Below are 17,905 nucleotides of genomic sequence, written 5' to 3' on the forward strand. Positions count from 1 at the left end.
TAACAGACATTACATTTTGTCATTTGCCATCTTTAAAATCAACAATTCACATTAAATGTGTTTGTCGGTGTTTCTTTCATTGTGAATTCAAAGCAACTCTAAACAGCTGGGTTTTAATTCAGATTTAAAAGAACTCAGTGTTTTAGCTGTTTTTTAGTTTTCTGGAAGTTTGTTCCAGATTTGTGGTGCATAGAAGCTGAATGCTGCTTCTCTATGTTTGGTTCTGGGGACACAGAGCAGAACCAGAAGACCTGAGAGGTCTGGAGGGTTGATACAACAACAGCAGATATTTAAACTGTTCGATGATTTATAAACTAACAACAGTATTTTAAAGCTATTCTCTTTGTGGAAAAACTTTGCACTGAGGTGATGTGCTCTATCTTCCTGGTTTTAGTCAGAAAGTTAGCAGCAGAGTTCTGGATCTGGTTAACTTTTTTTTAATCAGACCTGTAAAGACACTGTTGCAATAGTCAATGTGACTAAAGATAAACACATGGATGAGTTTCTCTACATCTTGCTGGTACTTTAAGCCTGACAATGTTCATTAGGTGATAGAAGGCCGACTTTGTAACTTTCTCTATATGACTTTGAAGGTTTAGGTCAGAGTCCACACACACACTACATGGTCAAAAATATACAGTTTGATGTCAGATTCCTCCTTTATACCAGATATGATGGCCATCTTGAATTTCACGTTTCCCACGTAGGTTTTTGAAAAAAGAATGTCTAAGGAGTATTTACGCCACATTTGGCATCTATCGTTATATCATTCACTTCTATCGCCATTTGAAGGATCCCTTTGACATGTTAGGTGTCAGGATGATTGCAACATTCCAGTTTCTGACACGCGAGCATTTCTTTTATTCACTGCAGCGCTCCGTTTTTTTCCCGGGCCTGGGACGTATCCCTGACATGATTCTCAGAAGCTGTTCTATATTGTCACGGCTTAACCTACAGCTTAGAAAATGTGTCGCTAATTAATCACCTCTCCCCATTCATGTGGCGATGGATTTTTTTTTTTGTCTCTTCCTTGCAACAGATGTGATGATTTCAATTAAAAAGCAGGACAGCTTGACTAACACACATACTCATGTTCACAAGCTCATATGCAAACACACACACCTGACAACACATAGTGTCAACTGAATTGAGTTCTTGCTGCTAGATTGGTACTTAGGAGAGAAAGTTGCCACCAGGTGCTGCTAATCAGATGCATTGATTGGCTGATCACCTTCAAGGATGATTTTTTTTTTTTTTACCAAAACTGATGCTGATCTGGACTAAGTGGGTATGAGTTAGCACAATATCGATCAATCAGGGAAGAGTTTGTAGGGCATTCTCAGATCAGGGACGCTCAAGTCCAGTCCTCAAGATCTACCATGCTGCAAATTTCAGATGTTTCTCTGCTCCAACACACCTGAATCAAATGAATGGCTCGTTACCAGGCCTGCTCAGAGCTGATCCTGGTCTGTTGGAGTAAGGATGCGTCTAAAAGTTGCAGGACGGTAGCTCTCAAGGACTGGACTTGAGCACTCCTGCTCCAGATAATTGCAAAATCATTCTTCTACAAAGTGAAGTTTATTCACTAGTCCAAACAAATTCACTTCTGCAAAATTCAAGTTTCAGCCCCTCCAGACTTCAGTTAGTCTGTTATATCTTAGAGTTCATGACAGGATTATTAAAAAAAAAGAGTAAAAAGCAATGACTTTATTTGGGTTATTATTTGGTTAAAGGAGGAACAATCAAGACAATACATCAAGTCCTAATGGTAAAAGGGCAGTATTATGTTTTTTTTTTAACCTGGGCCTACCTCCTCTCACATGTAGCTGTTCTAGCACTCTTTCATCTTCTGTTTTTATCCTGCTTAGGTGAAATGGGGAGAAAAGGGATCAACTGAGGAGGGGGCCCGACTGGAGAAGGCCAAAAATGCTAAAGTGTCCGAACCAGAGGACGTGGAAGAGCCGATGATCAAACGTCCAAGACCTAAACCGGCGTCCAACAACAGGCAGGCTGAAAGCAAATGGTACACTCCCATCAAGGTGCGTTCCCCACAGATATCACGTTATGGTTCCTCATGACGCTCACTGAAAACATGGAGGAAAAACTAAACTCAAAAACAGGAGAAAGCAAAAAATGTGTAATTATTCAAACATTTTTAAACAGATAAGAAAAATATTTCGTCAAATTTCTGTCAGTTCTGCTATTTTCCTTGATGTCATATCTGTGTGCCGTCAGGGTCGCCTGGATGCGTTGTGGGCTTTGTTGCGGCGGCAGTATGACCGGGTCTCCCTCATGCGTCCCACCTCAGCAGACCAGGTAGGACAGAGGAGAAAACACTCCACGACTTTTCAAAAATATTTCTGTTGAAAATCTGCAGACCCGCTGCAACAACAGTTACAAAATTTTAGCTGTGCATTAAATATTGTGGTGGCAAACAGACAAAACAGCAAAGTAACAGCAGTAGAGATGATGTCAATCAGAGAGATATTTTGCATCAATATAGAATATTATATTTTTGGAGAAAAATTACAACCTTAAGCATCTATTAGCAGTTTGGCCTTTTTTATTTTGCTTCTTTTTTAGTGGTTTAAATGCATGAATCTGCCTTAGTTGTCTGTTTAAGCCCATTTACAGTTAAAGACATGTCAGTTTATTGTTCCTTTCTGTGGCTGTGAGTGGATGCAACCTCTCGGTAGAGGAAACTGCTGTTTCTTGTTGTGCATTGTGTTGTTTATACTTCACCACGGTGACGTGACCTGCAGCTGCAGCTGCAAAGCTTCACAGAAGGAAGGAGGACAGAGGCGACCTAATATGGTCAAACCATTCGCTTCACTCGACCTCAGTCAGAGGAGAGGAAACTATCTGAAACGCAGACGGTTACCAGAACGCCACAGAGTCAGAGCTAACCAGATGTTTTCATATGTATTATACTCTAACACGGCTCATAATCCAACAAACCACACCATCTGCTGTGGATGTAAATCTGCACACATAATCCCAAAATGAAATGCTATGGACAGAAAATCAAATGCTGCGGCTTCGAATCGGAAATACAAAACACTGCCAGTTTCACGTTTTTGAGTTTCTGCAGCATTCTTTTCGTTCTGCGATCTAAAGCAGGAACACTTCTCAGACACAAACAGAAACAAATACACATCTGCACGTCTGTGGTGGGTGGTTCTGCTCAAGTCAGAGGTCAGAGAACAGGATCCATATGGGTGTGGTTCAGACAAAGATGTAACTCTCTGCAGTGGGATCAGGTCGAGGGCTGAAGAAAAGGGAAAACTTGAGGAAATCTAGCAGCTGTCAGCCTGCCAGTCGTTACTCAGGGCGTCATGTTGCTATTTCATAAATCACATCGAAAACCAGCAAAACTTCTGCTTTTACATGAGAAATAAAACTGAGACTCAGGGGGTTTCAGTGTGGTGATTGTTAAAGTTTATGACAGAACAATTGAAAAACTCAGCAGCAATGTTAGAAAAGTACTTTTCCTCTCAAAAAACAAAGTAGCATAATACCTTAGGTTTGCAAAAATGCACAGAGATCAATCACAAAAATACGATTAAGGCATTTCATTTGGACATTCATGTTCTTTTTATCTATATATTAGCTTTAAAAGAGACTTTTTATACACAAGATTCTGCACTGTGGATTCAAATAATGAGGTAAGCGGGTCAGTGCAGAAGGCAGAGAAATCATTTATCTGTGGTTCTCTGCTGTTGAAACATCTAAAAGATAGCAAGAGATGACGTTTTCTGCTTTCCAGAGCTGTTTTTAATGGTGATAAAAAATGTTGTAGCCTCGTCGTTTTAGTTGTAATGTTTCCATATGAAGTGACCACCAGGTCAGGAAGTCCAAAGATTGTCAAAGAGGTTGTTTCACATCACGTTTGGCTAAGAGGAGAAAAGCTGCCAGTCGAGTCCCATTTTTATTCTGATCACTGAGACAAACTCCACTTTCAGTTCTGTGATCAAGACTGTAAACGAGAGGCTCTGGAGACGGTCAGGCAGATCGGGTCGCAGGACGCTTTGTGTTTGAAGTGACACCGAGGCTGAGCAACAGCGGGCTGTTTTCATCCATCCACACAGTTTTTATTTACTTTCTTTATTCGTGAGTTCTCCCCAACGGCAGGGGTCAGTGAGTTAACATGTGACAATGAGGAAAATACAACCTCCTTGTAATGGTTGAAGTTTTGATTTTTTCTTTTTTTTTTCCACTGGCCGTCTGATCTGGAGCCACTCAGATGATGACGCAAACAGACAACATAAATGCAGAACATTTTCATTCGCTAAAACAAATTGTCAAAATTAAAGTAAAATACAGTTTTATCTGCTTCGATTTGCTCCCTTCTCGTCCTCTCTGTCCTCCTTCTTGCCATTAAGGCCACTATTTGGAGAAATATTGAATTCTTTGCTCTGGAGTTTGAACAGTAGTCGTATTGTTGCCGGTCTCCGCCCTCCTGGATCTCTTACGGCCGGTTGGTACTGGTCAGAGTAAACACAGCTGAGGAAGAAGTCCGCTCCGTCCTGCTGCGTGTTCAGTGTGGATGGCAGAGAGCGCAGCAGTGCCATAGAGAGAGGGAAAGAAGCAGGATGCTGTGTTTGATGGCGGACAGGAAACCTCCAGGGTCATGAATTTTTCAGCAGCGTCCGTCCGCCGGGTTACAAGGACTCGTACAGGTGTAAGTAAGCAGGTTGTCGCAGACATCTGTTCAGCACGGGGACCCGGTTCCCCCCACTCCTCACCCAGCCTCCCTCCGTTTGTTGCTGCCGCCGCCCGGAGTCAGACCACTGGACTGTCAGCAGATGCAGAGGAGAGACAGAAAAAGAGTTGTTTTGGTTTTTTTTTATTATTATTTAAATTCTTTTTTCCATGGTCTCACATTTAGAGCCCGAGGGCTTCCGACACCAAAGGTAGAGCGGGGGTGGACACAGCTGCAGAGCCGAACTTGCCCCAGGCACAAATAAAGAGATCTAATGCGGTTTGACTGTGTTGTGGGTGAGAGCAGGGAGCCGGGGAGGCACTTCAGAGCCAGCTTAGCGCAGCAACATCTGCCGCCGAGTTTTTCCCGGGATCGGCTGGGGACAGCAGGTAGAGGAAGGTGGCGGGGAGCGGGAAGGAGGCCGGCCTCGTTTTCCCCATTCTCTCTCAGGGCGTTTTCACGCCTGATGGTCTCGAAGACTCGCTTCAACTGGGGACCAAAGTTGCAACATTTGTTACATTTTCATCTGCTGTGGTCTCCTGTCACGCAGCACTGCATCAAATGAACCAAAACCTTAGAGAAAACTGTTCACCCAACTGGATCGAAGCGGTGCAGGGCAGGGCCGGCCCAAGGCATACGCAAGTTAAGCCCCTACATCATATGTGGGGCGACTGTGGCTCTGTGGGTAGAGTAGTCGTCTTGCGATCGGAAGTTTGTAGGTTCGATTTCATCTTCCTCCTGTCGCATATCGATGTGCCCCTGGGCAAGGCACTCAACCCCAAGTTGCCTACTGATCTGTGTATCACTGTATAAATGTGTTTGGGTGCGCATGGGTGAATGTAACTGGTGTAAAGCACTTTGAGTTGTCAAAATGACTGGAAAAAGCGCTATATAAGTTCAGTCCATTTGCTATTATAAAATAACATTGAATGATGCAAACTGAATGCACTTGGAAAACTAATTTTTATTATTTTTATAGATAATAATTGATAGATTATTAGATAAATAATAGGCTAATCTCTTCTTGCCGGAAAAATAAGATATCAAACTTGCTAACTTGTTTTCTGTAAATGTAATGTTTATCAGATGATATTATTTTCAAAATAATTAAAATAATGTGGCACACTTAAAAACCACTCTTCAACTTCCTTCTTCAAGAAATGCAGGATTTGTCTTTTGTTTTTGGTAAAAGACTATGAGCCATTTCTCACGCGAGTGCTAGACTCTAGTTTGTTTTGGTAGTATTTACCCAGAATGCTCTGTGCTGTAGTCCGCTTCCTGCTTCTGGAGCGATCTCTGATCTGCTTGGCGTTCACATATGCATTTGAGTTCACTTCAACCGAACCGAGACCGAAGTCTGTAGGCAGACCAGAACTCACTTCCTTGGTTTCATTGCACATTCCTACATCCCCAAATTGACCAGACTTTCCAGACAAACGGACCAGAGTTGTATTAAACCGGACCAAACGGGTCTGGTGTGAACGCTGCCTCAGGCTCCGTTTGAAGAGGCGTCGCTTTGAATGCATGCAGCGTTTTCTCCTTGCCTCCCACCTTCACATGCTAGGTTTTGTTTCCTGAAAGCAGCTGTCCGCAAAATGTCAAAACAAGGTGTGCGAGGAACGATATCACAACACGCATTAAGTCCTCCTCGTCCTCCTACGGACCGCCAGCCGAGCCAGCAGCCCAGAACAGGCGCTAAGAGTTGTTCCTGCGTATTTCCACTTGGACTCGTTCCTCTCGCTCTCATCTGTTCCTCACCAGGGGGACGTGTGGGCTGAGTGTGTGTGTCTGTGTGTGTGTGGAGGTTAATAGTATTACATGATGGACTCCTAAGCTACTGCTGAAATACAGTCAGCCTTTTAGTGACTGAAATATGTTTTAATAATGTAATAATTCACTAAATTTCCTTAACAAAGCGGGCTGAGGACAGAGAAGGAAGCTGCTTGTGGCTCATGATGTAACTTCATCGTTTCTGTTGCATCTTCTGCTAAATAAACTGAAGAAAGCTTTTGTAGAGGAATGGAAATAACTGGAATTGAAGAAAGTGGAAGAATAATCTGGAATACGTTTCATGAAGAAATATTAAAATTAATGTTTGCAGCTGAACAGCGTTTCTGCAGAGTCTGGGAAAGGATTTTTCAGACTGGATTCCTTCCTTCCTTCTGTCTATCCGTCCATCATTTACTCATCTTTCCAGTTCCTTCTTTTCATCAGACTGTCCTGCCATCCTTCCTTCTGTCCTTTTGTCCTTCTTTTTGTCCTTCCTTCTTTTGATCATCCATCCTTCCCTTCCATACTTCCTTCCTTTCTTCTTTCCTTGTGATGTCCCTTCCTTTGTTCCTTCTTTCCTTCCTGCCTTACATCTGTCCATCCATCTGTCCTTTTCTTCTTTTTCCTTTTTTCCTACCTTTCTTCTTTTTTCTTTCTTCCTTGTCTATCTTTCCTTTTTTTTCCTTAATTGCTATCTTCTTTCCTAGCTTGCTTTCTACCTTCCTTCTTTTTCCTTTTTTTCCCTTTTTCTTTCCTTTCTCTCTTCATATTGTCCATCCTTTCTTACTTACTGCCTCACTTTCTTTTTTCCTTAATTTTTTCTTCCTTCCTTTCTTACTCCCTTTGACAATTCTTTCTTTCCTTCCTTCATTGCATTCTTTCTTCTTTCTTTCATTCTGTCCATCCATCCATCCGTTGGCCATAAATTCAAAGTAAACTTCTGTTTATATAGTTCATAAATTTGTAAGGAATACCACAGAGCTTCGTAAACTTAAGTGTGAAAAACGAACTTTGACATAAAAGCTTTGTTTGAACTCTGACCTTTAATCTGTCCGTTGTATCTCAAGAATTGGATCTGGATGTTAAATGGAGGTGTAAAATAAAACAAGAAAAGGAAGAAGAGGGGGCTTGTCTGAGCCGAGAGCCACTGAGGGATGAGGTGATGGTCTGGAACGCTGTCCAGTCACAACAGAACATACTTGGTTTTATTTTACTTTGCTTTGTGCTTTGACAAAGTAGCTCCTGGATCAGCAGAAAACTGCTTCTTTCAGAGTGGAGTTGAGATGGAAAGGGGAAAATGCAGCTTGCAAAAGTCTTGACTCATCCTCTGTTCCCTTATATTTTACTTCCAAACTGTCATTTGTTCCTACAATCCTTTAAAATGTTCTTCACCAAAATCTCTCTGGACTTCCTGAAGGACTTTGAGTTTTTCTGTACACTGTAGTCACATTTTCATCCAGTTCAATCCCAGTTCTAGAGTTTTCTTCTTCTTTTTCATTGTTATATCAGACGAGAGATTTTAAGGAGACCTGTTATTCAAAATTCACATGATGCACTTTGTATCTCCATTTGGGTTCCTGCTGCTTCTAAAACAGCACTTAGAAAAACCCAGCCAGCTGTTATTAGGCATTAAGTTCATGTTCTTTGGTGTCTGGAAAATGAGCCGTTTCAAAAACTTTCTGATTGTTGAGTCACATTCGATGCTACCTGGCAACCTCAGGCGAGCCCCGTCACTTAGCAACACCTAGAAAATCAACATTAACTGACTGTCACCTGAACATAAATGCACATTTATAGTTTTCTAGAATAAATATTGTGTCTCAATCACTTTCCAAATAAGATTACATGATGAATTGACTGTTCTGAAAAAGATAATGATTCAATCTGATTACCTACAGCATCCGTGTGTTTAAAAAAGACTAGAAGAAATGCCTCTGATGTGAGATTTCTCAGTAGAACTGACATGAACTTGCAAAGAAAAACACTTTTGAAGATTTAAAACTTTTGCACAGAGCTGCATCTTGCTGACACCACTAAGTTATCAGTAATTACCACTTTCCTTCTGAGGCATGAGTGTAATTACTGTAAACAAACAGAGACGCGGCAGAGAGGATTGGCAGCCTCTCTCTGGCCTCTTCGCTGCATTTTTACATTGTGGAGCAAACGGGTCACATTTTGTGGGAAATGTTCTGATGGTGCAAACGGAGCTCAAGTTTCTCTCAGAGTTTCTCTCAATAGCAGATGGTGGACGGAGTGATGGTGGGAAAAAAATATTTCCAATATGTTTGTCATCTACAGATATCTGCCTCAGAGGAAAGCTTTGAGCATCATTTTCATCAAGATGACGGAAGTTGGTTCTTTAAGAAACTGGTTTTATTCCTTCGTCTCGTCAGATCCATTTCCAGCCTTTAAGACGCCGTTTTCCAAATATTAAATCTAACGTTTGTTTTAACGCCTCACGGTGCTGCAAAAAGTGGAGTAGCTTGAAACCCATTTTCACTTTGTGTGTGTTTTTTTAATTTATTGTGCTGTCTTGTTGCACAAGGTTGTGAAAGCAGATCTTTGGCAGTGCTGCCAGCAGTTCGGTTCAATCATTAAATCAAAACTTTTACCAAGACAGATTCCCATGATGCTTAGCAATAATTATGTGAGTAACATACCTGAGTGTTAGTTTCATGATTTAGCTGAACTGAAAACTACCATATGACCAATAGGAAGTTTAGTTTAATCACAAAGGGTAAATGATGTTTAATTTAATTATTTATGGACCCACTGTTCTAACATTAAAACTATAGGGCTGAAACGATTAATCATGATTAATCGAATATTGAAATAATTGCCAACTAATTTAGTAATTGATTAATCATTAACTGGAATATACAGACTTGCTTTTTTAGGCGGACCAGAGTTAACTTTTTTGGTCCAGAGTTTGATTGCACACACATACCTTCTCAAGCGAACCAGACTTTCTAGACCAGGGGTGTCAAACTCCAGTCCTCAAGGGCCGGTGTCTTGCAACTTTTAGATGTGCCTCTGCTGCGCCACACCTGAATAGAAAAATTAGGTCATTAGCAAGGCTTTGGAGAACTGATCTACACAAGGAGGAGATAATTAAGCCATTTCATTCCAGTGTTTTGTACCTGTGGCACATCTAAAAGGACAGCGGCCCGTGAGGACTGGAGTTTGACACCTTTGGTTTAGACAAACCAACTGGAGTTAGTTTAAAGCAGACTAAACATGGCTGGTGTGAATGAATCCTCAGATTAGAAAACAGAATAAGATCATTCAATTCTGCTTGAAGGAGAAGGAGACCCAGAATTTGTTACCTCTTCTGACCTGGGAACACTCTCTGTTTTGTCCCTTTAAAATACCTAAATGAGGTGTGAGGTGTTCAACTAAAGGATTTTTTTCTCTGCTGATATGGAAACTAAATAAAATAAGTCCAGCTTTTATTTATAACTGCTAACTTTGTGCTTAATTTTTTTTAATCCACTTTTAAAAGGAAGACATTTGTGTGCATCTTTGTTTGGGATCAGATTTAACCAAACTGGTGATAAATCTGGCAGAAACATCACTGATTTAAAGGAAATGATCGGATCCGAAACAAACGGCATGACTAACAACAGTTGCAGCAGCAGTAGATAAACCTAATACACTACACCACTGACTCAGATTTAAATGTTGGACTCCAGAGCGAAGGATCAGCAGTAAACTGGCGGAAACCCTGGCTGCACTGGTGGATCAGTGTGTACTGGGCAAGCTGGTCACATGGAAGGCTTCCAAAAGAGGAAAAACTGGGCAGACTTGTTCAAGTTTGAGTAATCCACAGCGACTCGCTCAGATAACATGAGCGCTAAAAAAATAAAAATCTGCAGCAGCTGAAAAGATGGTGCAAAGCAGCGAAAATGGATGATCTCACACATGTTGCAGAAAAGTTCACTCGACAGACTGTTGGTTTGGTCTCCAAGGTAAAGGATGTTTTTAGCAGCTTCTTTCTTTGCATATTTTGTCGCTTGATCTCGGTACGTAAAGCAGAGCAAACATTTGCAGCACGAAAAAACAAACCGGCAAACAGATGCACACATACTCATCTTTTCACACGTTTGTTTGCTTTTGTCTCGTTGCATTACAATGCCGCACCGAATATGGTGAGAACATCTTTCTTGAAACTAATAAAAGCCGTCAAAGTGTATTGTTTTGTGCCTCTTTGGAGCCAAAACGTGACACATCCTCGCAGGTTTTTCAGCCGCTTTGCTCTTTCCACAGCTGTTGGAGGGAATATTTTGGTACCTACACGTCTGAGGAGATAAAATGTTAATGTGCTACTAATATATGCTAAAACAATGGGTTGACAGTAACATTAATGCAGAACAAAAACGTGTCCACATCACTTAGGATATTTACCAGACAAACACCTCCACCAAACAAATGTAGCTCCACGTTTCACAAATGCAATATAAAGCTTTAATTAAAAGTAAACAGCCTGACAAATGATGTTAAGTTGAAACAAAACTCCAGATCAGAGAGCATGAGATTTTCTAATTAACAGGAGTAATTGGAATTAAAGCAGAGCATTGCAAACAATGAAGTGCAAAGAAGAGAAGGACGACTGCTCCTGCAAACGGCAGTCGCTACTAATTCTCCACGTTAAATCCCCTTTAACGTCTGATTACGGCTCAGATTCAAAAGAAATTATAGTATTTATTCAAAGCCTGTAAAGTGAAAAAAGATTTGACTGAAACTTGCAAGTTTTGACTCTTTTCATATAAAAATGTAAAACTTATTTATTCCATTTTCACAGGAGTAAAACTCTCATTTTCCAGCCAGAAATTACAGCAAATCCAGAAATAAACAAAACTTTCTATTGATTTGAATTTATAATTATTCACACCTCTGGCAGGTTTACGAGTTTAATCATCTTTAAATCTTTCGTCCGACTGAAACTAATATTAACGTCCCAACTGCAGAATGCAACTGAGCATTTATGAGAAAAAAAATCATTTTTGTTGCTGGAATTGCCTATAATGGCTTTTCCATTGATTATGAAAAATGTTTACATGGTACATTTGTTCAAACGTACAATTATACACATTGCACAATATCTTTTTTTTAGATGTCCATTTCATTTGCAAAAAATTTAATTATGATGAACATTTATAGATATAAGTGCACACCTGCCTTGAATAGCATGTTCTCTTGTCTTTACCATTTTGAAGCCTGTTTAACAGAATTGAGGCTAAGTACCGCGTTGACTTTTGAAATAAAAATTTTATGCTATTAAATGAAAAGTCTGTATGTATTGTAAATAATTTAAAGTCATAAAATTAAAATATAAAAAAATCCCCATATGTTCATTATATGGTAAATGTCAGAGTGTGATAAGTGAAAGCAATAATTTTCCACTGAAATTTAATTTTAAGATTTTTTTTGTTGAGATTTATGCATAATAAGTTAAAAAAAATCATGTTGTAATAATTGCAGCAAAATGTTTTTAAATGATCTTTATTCCATCGTTAAACTAGAACATATCTTACGAATAGAGAAATATTCTCCACAGATCTTTTTTCCTCTTATTTTCACTATAAAACTTGTTGCATTCAGATATGTGACTTTTCTGCATGGCTTCGTTTGTTTTTTTCTCTTTTTAAAATAAAGACTCCTCTGTTGAAGCTGTTTGCGGGCTGCAGGGCGGACCGTGCATCAGCAGCCGTTGTGGTGGTGGCGTTGTTGTCGGGCTGCAGGGGGGAAACAGCGATGCCTGGGCCTCATTAGTCCTATCAGTGGACGGCCTTGTTAGCCCTAACAAGTAGCCAGCTGACAGCTCCATTCAGACCCAGCAGCCCCCACAAACAAGAGGAGTGACAGCTTTGACCGCACCGGAGAGCGCCGGCGATTTACGAGCCGCGTCCGTGCTCTCTTAACCAGATTACTTCTTTTTACATTAACCGAGGAAAAGTAGGGCAGATGTCCGTGGGACTGGTTGTAAATTTGATAATGTCCCCTCCCCCCCATCCGTCTCCTCCGCCTGTCCACGTTCGAGACGTCGCTGGTGAAAACGAGACGAGTTGACCCTCGCTGTGCTTCTCAGACCAATAAAATGGAAGCTAATTGTTGTTGGTGGCGGCTGGTTGGAGGAGGAATGTGAAAACAGGCCTAATGTGGCGAGAAAACATGAGGAAGTGACTTGATAGAGGGGTTGTTTTTATAAAAATCTGAATTACAGCCCTCATATTTGCCAGTTATGCTTAGATAAAGTATTTTTTACGGCATAAAAATATGGGCAGATTGTGTTATTATTTTTCCCGAGATTGTTTCCGTCAAAGAGGAAGCAAGCTGTTGGAGTTTTGTTAATATCCAGGCAGATTTAATTTCATTTTCCGCCACGTTAAGATGCAACCTCTGACCTCCCGGATTAACTCCTGTTTTTGAAAACGTCTTCATGCACTGCAAAAACACAAAATATAACCATGTATTTATGTCCGATGTCTAGTGCAGAATTAACTTAAAAAGATACTTTTAAGCAATATGCAAGAGTTTGATTTTAGTAGATTATTCTGTAATACTGATGGAAAAAATACTAATTCCATTGGCAGATTATTTTATTTATAATAAGACATTTTTCCCATGTTATAAATGAAATAATCTGTCTTTTAATACCTGCCTTTTTAATCTATGTTGAAAATTTACTTAAAACAAGCACATATTTCTTGCCAAAAAGTTACTTGTAAGTTTTGTTTCAATTCAAATGTACTAAATTATTTGCACTAGGAACTAGACCAAAAATACTTATTAGTGTTATTGCAGTGAACATAGGAAAAATGCTTTGTTATGAGTGAAATAGTCTACTTATAACTAGTACTTTTTTAAATCAATGTTAAGGAGTTACTTGCTAAGTAAAAGCTCCTATGTCTTGCTGAAAAGCTACTTGTAAGTTAGTTTTGTCTATTTCAAATGTGCCAACGTATTTGCATAAAGAATAGTAAGATTTTGTGTTTTTGCAGTGCGAGTTAAGCTCTGAAGCATTTCTCCAACACAGTCAGGTTTTGTGTTTTTGTTTATCTGCGGCCGGGCGGCGGCCCAGCGGTCTGTGGGTGGGTGGGTGGGTGCGTTCCCTCTTCCCCTCCATTAGCTGATGGGTGTTGCTGTGTCTGGGTGGCCGGCGCTGGTACCTGCACCCTCCCTCCTCGTCCCTTTTGCCTGATCGGATCCGAACTGATGTCCTGCCGGTGCCTTTTTTCCCAGCAGCCCTCAGACCGGTCGGAGCGGTTGACGGTGTCGCCGCGTGCCGGCCCTTTTCTTCATCACCTATTAAAATCAAACCCACCCTCCTCCTCCTCCTCCTCACCCACGGACCCTCCGTCGCTGGGCGAGGACCGCTGGGATCTTGGCTTTAATTAAATTACATTATTGTTAACGTCAGCTTTGCCGAGGCCAACTCTGCCGCGTGCACTTTGCCCTCCCCCTCCTCTTCCTCCTCTTCGGCTCACCTCCTGACAGACATATAGAGGCGGGGGGGTATTTAGGGGGTAATGTATTCTAATCCTCCCCTCTTCTGCTCCCATCCATTTGAATTTTAAAAAAAGATGAAAGCAGGGAGTCATGTTATGCAGGGAATATGTTCACAGTGAATATTCAATTAGCCTGATCGTACTTTGTATACATAAACGTAGCGTTGTGACAGCGGCGGCTAATGCGTACTGAAAGGCCCCCCGCGTGAAGCCGATCCCCTCTAAAATGTTTGCCTCTGATAACACATGATGAATAAACATGCAAACGTTTTTCATACATGTCCAGTCTTCTCCTCATCTACACAAACTCTGCAGCAGTTTCTTAGCTGGAGGATTTTATCTCTGTGGTAATAAAGCAATCTAAAGGGCTTGTGTAACATCTCACCCTGTTTCCTCTGTTGTGAGCCGAGCGCTGAAGCGTCACTAAAGCGCCTCTTTTCATTGTGCAGAGGCTGGAGTTTTTGTCTCCATGGCCTGAAGAAAAACCTCCTCCTCTCTTGGCTAGCCGCCGCGGCCTGTTGCTCCAATAAACCCCTCTGTCTGTGGCAATACATGCTGGCTCAGAGTCTTTTGATACAAAGCAAGCATGTGGTGACAGTGGAGAGGAAGCACCACTTTTTAACAGTACTGCAAAAAAACCCACAAAATCTTAAAGTATTTTTGGCCTAGTTTCTAATGCAAATATCTTAGAATATTTGAAATAACATAAAACTAACTTATAAGTAACTTTTCAGCAAGAAAGAAGAGTTAAAAGTCAATAATTATTTAATATTGATGAAGACATACTAGTACGACTGGCAGATAATTTCCCTTATAACAAAACATTTTTCTCATGTTAAAGGTGAAATAATCTGCCAATTAAACTAGTACTTTTTCATAAATATTAAGGAATTGACTCAAAACTAGTTTCTATATCTTGCTGAAAAGGTTTGTCTTATTTCAAGTTTACTGAGATATTTGCACTAGAAACTAGACCTTGTTTTATAAACTTTCAAGATTTGCAGCAGATGAAAATGATGTTTTATGGGATTATTCCTTTGTTTGGTTTAGTAAAACATTGTTAGATTTTTAAACTTTGCACCACAGACAGCCGGTCTGACCGGATCTTTGATTCCATTTGTTAAGAACAGATTCATATCAGACAATAATCACTTATAGATTTTTCTCACATATAATCAGCTGTAAACATTAACAGTAGTTGCCACTTTAAGTAAAAGAGTAAACCACTTCTCATCTCTACATATAGTTCCTTTGTTCTTGTACAGTAATAAAGCCCTCAGTACTAATTATTTCCCTTCACATATAAACGTTTGACGTTCAGTGACCATTTAAGGTAATTAGCAGCCTCCCTGTCACCGGCTGTGAAAGGGTCGCTCCTCATCCAATTACTGGCTCCACCTCGTTAACTCCTTCAATGCCAAGCTTCAGCCATTTTTTCTCTCCCGTGTAATCTTAATTATGCTAATGAGTTTAAGCATTAGCTCTTTAATGGTAAACTGTGGGCCCAAGCTCTCTTTAAAGCCGTTTTAATTTGTATTTGACTTCCTAATTAATTTCGCTGCCTGCGTTGTGACCTGGAGCCCGTCGGGCCTCAAACCCGCCATGATTAGCTGCAGATCCGTTTCCACCGGATGTTAAATATTTGATTAAAAGCCGAGCGTTGAGGGTGTTTTCTTTAAAACGCTGACGTGTCTGTCTCAGGCTTTAAATTCATTTTGTTAGTGACTCCTGACTGTATGTCCTCTGATGTAAACAGATGTTTTCTTCAGGAACCTTTTCACCATCGTTCCCCTCATTTGAATTCCTCATTCGTTCTCACGACCGCAGCCAAATGTTGAGTGAATAAATGACGGCGTTGTATTATTGATTGAGGGGGAGCGAATGGAGAAACGGCACAGTCGCTAATTGAGGTTATTCCTGAAGGACTTTGAGTCGGAAGATCCTCGTGCATCAGCCTCATCTGTCCCACCTGGTCCGCTTTACTTTGCACCATCTTGGGAAAAGAACTCCGACTTTTTACCTCATTCTCTGTCAATATGCCATTCATCATTATTATAGATGTATCCAATGGTAATGACTGTAGTTTATAAAACAGCTTATTAACCTTAACGACAGTGTGATCTTTTACAATTGATAGGTTGTCTCCCCTTCAATTACACTGAGTGATGATGATACAGATTTAATTAATGCTTAAGTGCTCTAATGGCTCCTTTTAATGACTGTTCCAGCCGTTCTCGGCTCCAGCTTCCTTCTGTTTGTTGCTGATATTTGCTAAAAAAAAAGTTTTAAATTTCTGTGATGCAAGACACGGAGGTCTGGGTATTTCACCAAAATCTTAAACGTTTTTCAGCCCATTTAGTGACATTTCTGATGAAAGAAATAATACTGCACTGCAAAAACACAACATCTTACCAGGTATTTTTGGTCGAGTTTCCGGTGAAATAGTACAAAACTAACTTATAAGTAACTTTTCAGCAGGAAATAGGAACTTGTTTTAAGTCAAGAATTTCTTAATGTTGATGAAACTGTTATAGTTCCACTGGCAGATAATTTCACTAATAACAAGATACATATATCTCCCAAGTTATTTTAAATTTTTCCTCTGGAAATCTTTAAGATTATAACGGCACACACAAATTTTTTTTGCTGCACAAACGTAGCACAGTCAATTAACACCAGATTTAGATTTTGTTAATGTGGACTGGCTGGTTGACCTTTGATGACCTTTGGAAACATTTAATAACATTTTGAAATGATAGCGGCACAAACAAAGTTTTTGCTGGACAAATGTTTGACATCAATTTGATTTGAAGAAAGCTGTGGGGTCAACTTGACTCTGGTAGGTTTTTCTTGCTGTAAAGCAACAGTTCTACCAGTTTTATTGGTTTATGTCTGAATACTTCATTTTTCACCAAATGGTAAAACATTTTTACAGAGAAAGAAGAAAAATACCAAATTTTGGAAAGAGGGGTCCAGACTTTGACGGGATTTTGCAGGGCCCTAGACAGTATTGTATTGGGGTGAATGAACACGCTGAACCTTCTGTGATTATAAACATTCATGAGATCTTCATGTTAGAGCCGTGTTTGTTGATGGGCTCCCCAAAAGATAAAGCCTCCATAGAAGTGCAGACAGAAAAGAAAACAAGAAGAATCTGTGTTCGTCAGCCGACTCCTCTGCGTCTCTGCGCTCCGTCTGTTTATGTATCTGTGTCTCAGAGCGAGCGCCTCCAACGCTGCCTTCAATCCCGCTGTTGTGGAGCACAGATGCACGCTCAGTCCCGCGTTCTCTGCAGTCTTAATAGTGTTAACCCGTCAGCTGTCCCCAAACTGAGGACACAAGCGTCTCCAGTGTTTTCGCCGCTAAGCCGGATTTTCACTCTTTCTCACCAAGCGAGTCGCCAAGACACTTTTTCAACACAAAATCTTCCTCCTCCTCCTCCTCCTTCCTTTCTTGTAGTGAATTCTGTTTTCAAGCTCATGTGGAAAAATATTTTTCCTGTTGTTGAAAGATGAGGTGTTAGTCGCAGAAAATAATGGTTATGAAGCAGTGAGGACTAGATGGGAACAGCAGCATAGACGGGAAGTGGTTTTCTGGTCCTTAATCACACTTTGTGGATTCAAACGCCTGTTCCCGCCTCTTTATTCACACAAAGCGTTGGGATTTTAATACTTCTCAATTTTAATGTCTGCATCGCGTCCTGGTAAATATCACAGCATTTACAGAATATCAGGACACAACAGCGAGCTTCAACATCCATCCCACCCGTCACCTGCAACACGAGCGCAAAGGGAAGCGAGAATACATCATAACCATGTAAATAATGTGAGCCTGAAATGTAATTTAATGCATCAAAAGCTCAATTAGATTTTTAAGACTGACATAAAGTAATGGAGATCTTCAAAATTAGAAAATGTGAAACATA

General features: G+C 40.5%; 1 protein-coding gene across 1 annotated transcript in view; it reads left to right on the top strand.

Moving 5' to 3' along the window:
• Positions 1–17,905, top strand: part of antxr2 (anthrax toxin receptor 2) — an 85,280-nt gene that overhangs the window by 39,485 nt on the left and 27,890 nt on the right. Inside the window, exons 15-16 of the mRNA XM_005808789.3 lie at positions 1,869–2,039; positions 2,236–2,316. Of these exons, the coding sequence (XP_005808846.1) occupies positions 1,869–2,039; positions 2,236–2,316 (252 nt within the window). The remainder of the gene's footprint in view (positions 1–1,868; positions 2,040–2,235; positions 2,317–17,905) is intronic.

Source organism: Xiphophorus maculatus, chromosome 12 (genome assembly GCF_002775205.1).
Source record: "Xiphophorus maculatus strain JP 163 A chromosome 12, X_maculatus-5.0-male, whole genome shotgun sequence".
Taxonomy (NCBI): Eukaryota; Metazoa; Chordata; class Actinopteri; order Cyprinodontiformes; family Poeciliidae; genus Xiphophorus; species Xiphophorus maculatus.